Source organism: Protobothrops mucrosquamatus, unplaced genomic scaffold (assembly GCF_001527695.2).
Source record: "Protobothrops mucrosquamatus isolate PMUCROS unplaced genomic scaffold, P.Mucros_1.0 scaffold_66, whole genome shotgun sequence".
Taxonomy (NCBI): Eukaryota; Metazoa; Chordata; class Lepidosauria; order Squamata; family Viperidae; genus Protobothrops; species Protobothrops mucrosquamatus.
Genome location: NW_015386142.1, coordinates 546,091 through 556,257, shown reverse-complemented (window position 1 = coordinate 556,257; position 10,167 = coordinate 546,091). Strand labels below are relative to the sequence as shown.

Below are 10,167 nucleotides of genomic sequence, written 5' to 3'. Positions count from 1 at the left end.
ACCTTGTTGATGATTTTCCTCACTAAAGGCTCTTGAATAAATGTAGCATTTTAATCAGTAACATAAAAAAGAACAAGGACTAAATGGATAGTGCACACACAATGGATAGAAATAAGACTCTGTAGTGAGATTTGAACTCTTAGTCTTACTCTGGAGGTAAGAAATTTAAATGGTCAATGACTGCAGAGATTCAAAGAGCTTGTAAGAGCTTGGAAATCATCTAACTTGATGTCCGGGTCAGTGTAGACTACAATGAAGGACAGACAGATAGCATCCCAAATTAGAAGCCATTCAATCTATGTTTAAACATATCACCAAAGGAGGAGAATCTAATCCTCATTTTGCCCACACAGTAAGCCTTTCCAATGTTGAACGTTCACTTCTCATTTCAGCCAAAATCTGTTTTCCTGAGGTTTCCACCCAACAGATTTTAGTTAGTTGCATGGAGCAAAAGAAAACTCTGGACCCACTTCTGCACAGCAATTTTCCAGATGTTTAGCAATTGCCTTCATAATTTGTTTTAATCTTCTTTTCCTCAAATTGAACTAGCATTTTCAACAATTACTCAGATGACTAAACATACCCAGCTTCCAACATCCAGATAACCCATTTCTGTATATATTTTAGTTCATTCTATGAACTAAACATCATTCAAAATGTGGTCTGGCCAGTGTAGAATAAACCAGAGCTATCATTAACTATGACCTGGCCACCAAGTAATTCAGGGGGGGAAACACAAACAAACAACAAATGGTTTTATATTTTGTTGTTGTTTTGTAAGAAGACACAAAATAGTTGAAGTGTTCCATGTGAGGAAGAGAGAATAAGTGGGTTGATGTGGTTTTTTTCCTGTTGCATCTGAATCTTTTCTTAGTGAGATATGGGAGGATAGTGAATATGAGCAGATGCAGAAAGAAGAAGGAAGAGGAGGGGGGGAAATTAAAATGTTGGGTGGAAAGCAATAATGGAAGATGGTAACAAGAGAGGAGTGGTTGAAGATGTTGCTGCCAGAAATCAAAATGACCACAACAGCAAGAAATTCTCTTGGTCTTGATGGACGTCTCAGCAACAATCAATACCATTGACTGTAGTATCTTTCTGGACCATCTGGGAGTTGCTGGGGAGATCAATTACCATCAGTATGTTGATGTTGATGATAACTTGATGTGTATCTTCACTTCCAACAAAACAGTAGATCCAAACAATATCTTCATTCAGTACCCAGAGACTGTCAGGGTCTGGATGAATGGTGCTCCAGCTGCAGCCTTTCCTTGAATGAGATATTTTAACAAGACTATTCCTGCTATTGTCACTTCTCAGCCAGAATAATTTAATTAATTCTGTGTAGGACTGACCTCAAGGATCATGCATAATCTATATATGGTTCAAATGCAGTTGCCTTATAATTATGGGTCAAACTCCATACACTCAGTCCAATACCATTATTCCAAAAATCAGTCATCCAGCTAATCTGCTGCACTATATCCAGATCTGGGCACTGCACTTATAACAAATGCAACAAAAGAAACGTCCTATACTTTTATCCTACAAGGATTAGCCCACTTTTTTTCATTCGGATGGATAATCCAGTTTATTTAAATTATAACAAGTGCTTAACATCCTTATTCTAATACTTATTTTCAACAAAAAGAGAGGTTATCTGACACAATCACATGGTTGTGCACTCCCAATGGGATCACACACACACGCAAAAAAATCAAAGTGACCCCAGTTGGGTTTCAAGTTTATAAGGAGCAAGATTTTAGACATCTTCTATTTTGAAGAGCTTTGATTTTTAAATGAAAGACTGAAGTCATCTCTTGTTTCAAAGAGCTTTGATTTCTGGCCAAATCTGCACATTTTTAAGTAGAAATAAGTGAAAATGGATAACCTTCAAAAAGCTGACAACATCCCAAAACTGCATTCCATTCCATTTATATCTGACAGAGTTCATAAATGTGTTTTTAACTGACAAAGAGAAACACAAAGGTGTGATTGGAGGTAAATCTTTAACAGTTAGATTACTTATAAGTCAAAGATCGCCCCATAAATTAAAAGTGAACTTCAAGTGTCAGACCAGAAGGCTAAATTAACTCAAAATTGATTTATGTCCAGAAGTATATTAGTTTTGTTAAGTTTTGTGTAATGTTGAAATTTAATTTTCAGATTTAAAAAACTATTTTGTCTATAAAGAAAAAGAATCCAAAATCTATATTACTGGAACACCATACTGCCTTTACAATAACTCTTCATTAAGCAAACTGGTAAACAATGAAGAAAATAATTAGGTCAAGAATCTACTTAAGTTGGGGGCATGCATCCTAAGAAGAAAGTAATCCATTTAGTTTTGAATTCATCTATTGAGTAAACACACTCATACTGATTTGTAAAACATGTTTATTCCTTAGTATTAGATGCAAATCCAGCACTCTGATATCTTCACAAAACCCTTAATGAGTAAAATATAGCTTTGCATGGTATGTGAATGTAGCATCATCACAGAAGAAGCCAAAATAGGCTAGCAAGGCATGATTTCACATTATGCATTATATACTGATTATATGTTGAAATCCCATAATTGGGTGGATTCACACATAAGGAATATAAACAAGCTTCTTGTATTTTCTTGCTATGTAGACTTTAAGAGAAAAGACATGAGCTGCCAATGTTAAACACCTTGACATAAGTTGGGTAAAATATAATGCCATTATTTTTTTTATTATGTTCCATCAAGTTATTTTTGACTCCTAGTGGACTTACATAGATAAGATTTTATACCAGGGAACCAAAAGGATTATATTTTGACCGAATCATTATGAATTGAAACTCTCCGTGAGAGTACAGAGAAGAGCAACAAAGATGATTAGGGGACTGGAGGCTAAAACATATGAGGAACGGTTGCTGGAATTGGGTATGTCTAGTTTAACGAAGAGAAGGACGAGGGGGGACATGATAGCAGTGTTCCAATATCTCAGGGGCTGCCACAAAGAAGAAGGATCAAGCTATTCTCCAAAGCGCCTGAGGGTAGGACAAGAAGCAACAGATGGAAACTAATCAAGGAGAGAAGCAACCTAGAACTAAGGAGAAACTTCCTGACAGGTAGAACAATTAACTAATGGAACAACCTGCCTCCAGAAGCGGTGAATGCTCCAACACTGGAAGTTTTTAAGAAAAGACTGGACAGTCATCTGTCCGAAATGGTGTAGGGTTTCCTGCCTGAGCAGGGGGTTGGACTCGATGACCTCCAAGGCCCCTTCCAACATCATCATCATCATCATCATCATCATCATCATCATCATTATTATTATTATTATTATTATTATTATTATTAAAACTGGAATCTGGGCAATGACCACTGGATTGTGACAAACTCTTCTGCATTTTGGAGCATCACTTTAATCATAATAATAGGCTTGGCCTTTAAAACCATATTTACTCTGCCCTTATGACAATCACAGTCATGCCATCTGGTCTTTCAGGTCTCAAAGTAAGGAAGTTCCTTAAGCAGAACAGGAGCAGAAAGATTTCAGCTGCCAGATGGGAAAAAAGATTTCCCTTTGCAATGTATTTTGCCACTTAATCCATGAATGTAAAAAAAAAAAGATTAATTGTCAATAATTATCTTCTGAAAAAGCTTTGCCTTTTATTTACTTTTAATTTAAAAAACCATCAGGGCAGTCATGGAACAATAATAAAGTTATAATGCAGAGACAATGCCCTTTAGGCCAGAGAATTCTCCAGCTGTTCTAGACCAGGTCTCCTCAACCTTGGCAAATTTAAGACTTGTGGACTTCAATTCCCAGAATTCCTCAGCCAGCAAAGCTGGCTGAGGAATTCTGGGAGTTGAAGTCCACAAGTCTTACAGTTGCCAAGGTTGAGGAGCCCTATTCTAGACTACTAGCCTGGCAAGAAGTTGGACATAGGTTAATCAAGGCTTTCCTATGAGCAGTGTTACTCAGCCTTGACAACTTTTAAGATATGTGGACTTCAACTCCGATAATTCCCCAGCCAGCAAACTGTCCCTGAGTATTTGTGCTTAAGCCTTCAAGGGGGAGATTTTTCTATGAATACCTGTGGTCTCTCTACAACAGCCTCACAGTAGGATCCAGAGGAAAATTTAAAAATCTTGCTGGTCTCCTTTGGTTACGATTCTTTTATTTTTTGCCTTTTCTCCAAGAACCCTTTCTCCTTCCTTTTCTAACTCCCTTTTTCATTTAGGTCCATTTTAAAAGCATTGCAATTAGCATTTGTTTAAAAATGTTATTGTTAAATATTATACATAATCTACATGAGATACAAATAAAAGACTGTGCATATTTCAAAGGAGAACCTAACCTATTGTATAAAAAATCTATACTAAAAGAAAAAAGAAAAAATCCTACATTATACCAAGAAAAAAAAATTAAAAATAAATAGAAGAGTCCATTAAAAGCCCATTTTAAAAAGTCCATTAAAAAAAGTGGATACAGACCAAATTCAAAGTTTTAAAGCAACTTTTATCACTGGGCATATAGAAGGGCATAAACACTATTTTTACAATTTTTACAAGCTTGATACATTCAAAGATCTTCAGAGATGGAAGATTTCCACATTGTTGGGATATAATAATCTGTAACCCATGCTGCCTTCAAGAACCTGGTTAATCATTGTAATAATATTTACCCTATAAGAATTTACAAGTGAACAAGCCCATAAGACAAATACCCAAGTCCCTTCGAACTTATTACACCTCTAGCATAAAAAGAGTGACATTCAATATTTTTAAAACTTTATGTAGGGAGTCCAAAAGATCCTGAAGAGATATTTTTTTTGCTGAATTTTTTGCTGAGAATCTTTTTTTTCTCTCCAATGAAACATTACAGAACTCATTTATGCCTTAAAGGAGATGCCTTAACCTCTTTTCTGATTTAGATAAATCCCCCTGCTTAGTTAAATTGAATTCTACAGATGTTATAACTTTGAACTTCTTACTTCCTGTCTATGGAAATTCTCAGTCATTCAGGTGATGGCCGTCTCAAAGGTGCTTTTTTTAAAGATAAGATAACCTTTATTGTCATTTTTTTTTACTGTGGGCACAATGGCACACATCAAAAATGAAATTTAGTTGCCTGCTCTCAAAGTGAAACACATACATGACACACACCTAAAACATACTATGTACAAACATATGTATAGACCCACACCCCTACATATACATAGCAAATAAATATTAAATGCTGTCAAAAGGCAACTGGACTATGTTTTTTCCTTGAAGAAGAAGACATTTCACTTCTCATCCAAAAAGCTTCATCAGCTTTGACTGGATGGTGGGGGGGTGGGGAATGGAAGGATTAGTTCTTACTTCCTGTTTGTCCAAATGGAAGAAACAGAAAGGCAAATCAGGATTCCATTAAGCTGGTCCCAAGAAAAGATAAAGAATTTAATTTAGCTTTTTGCTAAACTGATAGCCATTAGCAAGAAGAATTCAGTTGTGGGCTGTCGAGGGAGGGTTGTGTCACAGGGCTGCGTCACAGAGTCCTTCCATTTCCATTCCCAGCCATATTGTGAGCAGCAATATGCAACCCTCCCATTCTCGTGACCTGAACAAACTTAATTAGAAGTCGGGCAGGGAATCACGTCTGAACTTTTGACCTTTTTCCCTAAACATTTTCCTTTTTTTTCCTTTTTTTTTTTTTTTACAATGCTTAATGAAGAAAGCTTCGGGATACAAAAACTTCTTTAGCACAGCAATAATGTGGCCTTATTTTGGCTTCATGAAAGTGTTGTCCAAATCTGCACTGGGGTATTTTTCTTATAGTTAAAATTGTTTGCTTTCCATATGGTTGGTCAGTATCAAATGAATGCACACCTATACTGCAATTTGATCTAAAGCACATCTAAATGTTTAGCATGTGACATTAGCAAGCCTTTCAGCCCTTAACTCTTTAAAAAAGTATGTGTCCAAGTCACAGATAAACAAGACCTTCTTGCAGGTCAGTTGTGTATATTCTCCAATATGTCCATATACAGTTAGTCCTCGACTTAAGACCACAATTGAGCCCAAAGTTTCTGTTGCTAAGTGAGACAGTTGTTAAGTGAATTTTGCCCCATTTTATGACCTTTCTTGCCACAATTGGTAAGTGAATTGCTGCAGTTGTTAAGTCAGTAACATGGTTGTTAAGTGAATCTGGCTTCCCCATTGACTTTGCTCGTCAAAAGGTGGCAAAAAGTGATCACATGACTCTGGGACACTCCACTGTCATAAATATGAGTCAGTTATCAAGTGTCTGAATATGAATCAAATGACCATGGAGATGTTGCAACAGTCGTAAATGTGAAAAACAGTCATAAGTCACTTTTTTTTCAGTGCCATTCTAACTTCGAATGGTCACTAAACAAACTGTTGTAAGTTGAGGACTTCCTGTATATAAGAGCCAACACTGCCTTTGTGTATGTCTGTTGTGAGTCACTCTATGCACTTTTGTAATGTTAATACAGATTTCAGGCAGACTTCATAGGTATGTTGATTACATCCTGGGCCCACACACAGTAGCTATATTATTTAACCTGGTCAGTTAAACCAATATGATAATTCTAGTTTTTTCCAACTATGTAGTAATAGCAAATAGCACTTAGACTTATCTTCCTCTCCATAGTGCTTTACAGCACTCCCTGAGCAGTTTCAACATCAGCATATTGCCCCCAATAATCTGGGTTCTCATTTACCGACCTCGGAAGGATGGAAGGCTGAGTCAGCCTTGAGCCAGTCAGGATTGAACTCCTGGAGCTATGGGTACAGTTAGCCTGCAATGCTGCATCCACCATGGCTCAAGTCAACAGAGGTGAGGGCTGACATGGAAACCCAATAATAAACTATTTCCTTCATTATTTATATATTGTACAATTCCCTCAAATGGATTTAGTATCCAGCAAAACATGCTTTGCCACTACAACTACATGTTTAGAAAAGAAGAGATAAGTGAAGTTTGGGTATGCATTTTTATTCTCTATTAGGGAATAATATTAGTCCATTGCTTCCTGGAAAAGTAGTTTTGCTTTGTGGAGAGGTGTACAATTTTAAAAGGAGGGATATCGGTTTTCCATATAGAAACCCCCTGGTTCAGTCCACATAAGACTAAGAAACTGGAGCAATTATTCATATTTTATTTATATTTCACACTTCTCAACCTCCCAACACACACACACCCATCTCCCACATAGCAATAACTAGAAATAAAAAAAATGATAGCTTCTTTCATAAGCCTTCTAGCATCTCTGAATTATCATCTTTAGGCCATTCTCTAAAACAGAAATTGAGAATTTGTGACTCTCTAGATAATACTGAATTATAACTCTGGATATACTTCTGTTTGGCTGCTTAATTGGGGTTGCTGAAATTAAGGACATCTGAAAAGTCCATCCACAGATTCCCCACCTTTCGTCTAAAGGACAAGGCATCTGACATCCCACAAATCATTTTGGGCACTATTCATCTTCAACTGTTCACTCCGTCTTTCCCTCCAGAGGTCTCATAGTTCTTAAAATCAACAGATAGTAGCACATAGTTGGTATTGAGTAGCCTTCAGACCAGGCTTATCCTACCAGCACAGATGAAGGTTGCATGCCAGATTGGAAAGTTGATTAAAAGCAACACGATAGGTGGCAACATTGAGCCACTTTCATACTATTGCCAAGAAAACTACTCGGTTGTGTCTTCAAAGTCAACAGAAGTTAAACTGTAGGTGATCATCTCTGCAGTTAGGAACATCACAAGATGTCTCACCTGGTCCTGGAACTTTGTAACTCAAAAAGAAAAAGGTCAACCTGGACAGTACGGTATTCTGCTGGTGATCATGTCATTTCTCCTCAAAGAAAAAAAAACAACCTGTAATGCTTTTGACAATGATTTTTATAAGTTCTCCAGCAGGCATAAACGCACAGAAAACACGTGTTCCGTAGTAGAGCTCGTTTATCAAATAATGGACTGGAAGTGCAGCAGGTCCCTTCTCCCCTCCCGGGGCTTAAACACAACCAGTCTCCGAGCCTTCCTCTCTTTCCCGCTTCCCGCTTCCAGTTTAGCTTTAAAAGATTTCCAACCCGGAGCGCGAACCAGCTGCCAATCTGAAGTTCACAAAGGCTGGAAGCCGGGTCAGACGAAGCACGTGCGAAGGACTGGAAACGCCAGCCCTCCGCGTCCCGCCACCAGGGCGTCCTCGACCTCCGCTTGAAAGAAGCGGGCTAACCCGAACGCGGTGGGTCGATCGCCTGGGGGGGGGAAGGGGCTTAAAAAACCGCGGGGTTCTCCCTTCCCTTCCACCCGCAGCTGCAGCCGTTCCTCCCCGGCCAGCGTTCCTGCAAAGCGCCTTTGCCCGCTTTGGCTACTCACCACGTACAGAGTTTTCCTCTCAGGCGGATCCAGAGGTTGGAGGCGCAGGAGGAGCGCGGTGGGGAAACCGCCGCGGCCGCTGGTGGCGGAGCGGCCGGGTGGCCGTTTTCCAGCACCGAGGCGGAGCGGACGCCCTCCATGGCGAGCTTGGCGAGGAGCTCCACTCCAGCCCGGGATGCGCGCAGAAAGGGCCGCACCGGAGGAGGGGAGGGGAGGGGAAAGGGCGGGGCCACTGCCGCCGCGCCCGCTCCTGTTCTCCAAGCCGGCGCCCGCCTTCGGGCTCCCTTCGCTGACGCCGCTCGCTCGTTTGGCTCCTGCCCATCAGGCAGGCCGAAGGGAAGCTGGCGGGGGCATCCCCGGGAGCGTAGCCCAGCCGTATTCGAATGAGCCTGGTATGCCTTGTTTGCATTTTATTGCAGGCCAATTCACGGAGCAATAATAACAGAATAAAAACAGGGCATGTTTTTATCTAGGCCAAAAGATCCTCTGGTTTTCCCCTGGGCAACAGGGCCTGGCTCGCGTCTGTCCCCGAAATCTTTTTTTTTATTTTTTTTTTTGGTCTGCGAATTCCCTCCTTTTCTACAGAACAGCAATCGCAGCTTTGCTGGCTCGGGAACCATCATCGTTATTCCTACTTGGGAAATTTTATTAAGAGCTGTGTAAAATAGCAGGAAAGAAGATGCTAGTTTTCCAGCTGTCCAAAATTCTGCTTCAGGGAGGATCAGGATAGAGAAGAAGCAACGAAGTCCCCAAACCTGGCTACAGTTTTTCAACCATTAGATATGGACAGCCTTATTTATTATTCTAATACTTATGGACAGCCTTATTTATTATTCTATATGTTGTGTTTTAAAGATAAAGCCTCCTTGGGGTTAAGATTGACTCCTGGTGACTCCACATGTTGTTTTCTTGGAAATCAAGCAGGATGGGATATTATTTTGACTTTCCAAGCTAGCTGGGTGAATTTCAATACAAATACTACGCAGGTCTGAATTTTGCTTGTTTCTGCTAACTTTAACATCAGCCAAAGTTGACTAGCTGGTGCCATCTGCTGTGATTCTGCTTTTATTTCTTACCTTTTTTCCAAGAACTTCTTCATTCCTCCATTGCCTCTTTTCTAGTACAAAACTAGTCTGAAGTCTGAAGGTTTACAAATTTCATTAAGTCAAATTTTAGTGTTGGACACCGAAATCTTATTCCAGTAGTGTATAAATGCTGTTTTCATAACTGTTCAAGCTTGTTGACAGTTTTTTATTTGGTTGAGGGATTTCAGATCGTTGGAATATTGTTTGACAAAATTTAAAAAGAGCCAAATTGGTGTAATGGTTAAGGTGCTAGCCTAGAAATCAGGAGACTGTGAGTTCTGGTCCCACAGTCATGTGATTCAAACTTTGGACGCCTGGTTATGATGGTTGCAGCATCTCAGTGTCCTGAGATAGTCATATCCATTCTCTTAACAATCACATGATTCATTTAACTTTAGTGATTTGCTTAACAACTATGGCAAAAATGTCATAAAATTGGGCACGATTCATTTAACTACTGTCTTGCTTAGCAATAGAAATTTTGGGCTTAATGGAGGCCATAAATCAAGGACTACTGTATTCTTCTGGATCACATCTGAAGTGCTGTTTTATCCCATAAAGCTTTACATGACCAAGGACCCATACATTTATACTGTAGTTCTCATCCAGATTTAGCGAGTAAAGTTCTGGATGCCCTCTGAGCTTTGTTGTTTGCGAATTTTTATTACCTGACATCACCAGTGCTAGCCTATCCTTTCCTAAGAGGAACTGCTGAGG

At 39.4% G+C, this 10,167-nt stretch overlaps 1 protein-coding gene across 1 annotated transcript in view; it reads right to left on the bottom strand.

The window, feature by feature from the left end:
- Positions 1-8,505, bottom strand: part of SLC35F2 (solute carrier family 35 member F2) — a 29,204-nt gene extending 20,699 nt beyond the window's left edge. The window contains exon 1 of the mRNA XM_015812978.1: positions 8,366-8,505. Within this exon, the coding sequence (XP_015668464.1) occupies positions 8,366-8,505 (140 nt within the window). The remainder of the gene's footprint in view (positions 1-8,365) is intronic.
- Between the last annotated feature and the right edge of the window lie 1,662 nt (positions 8,506-10,167).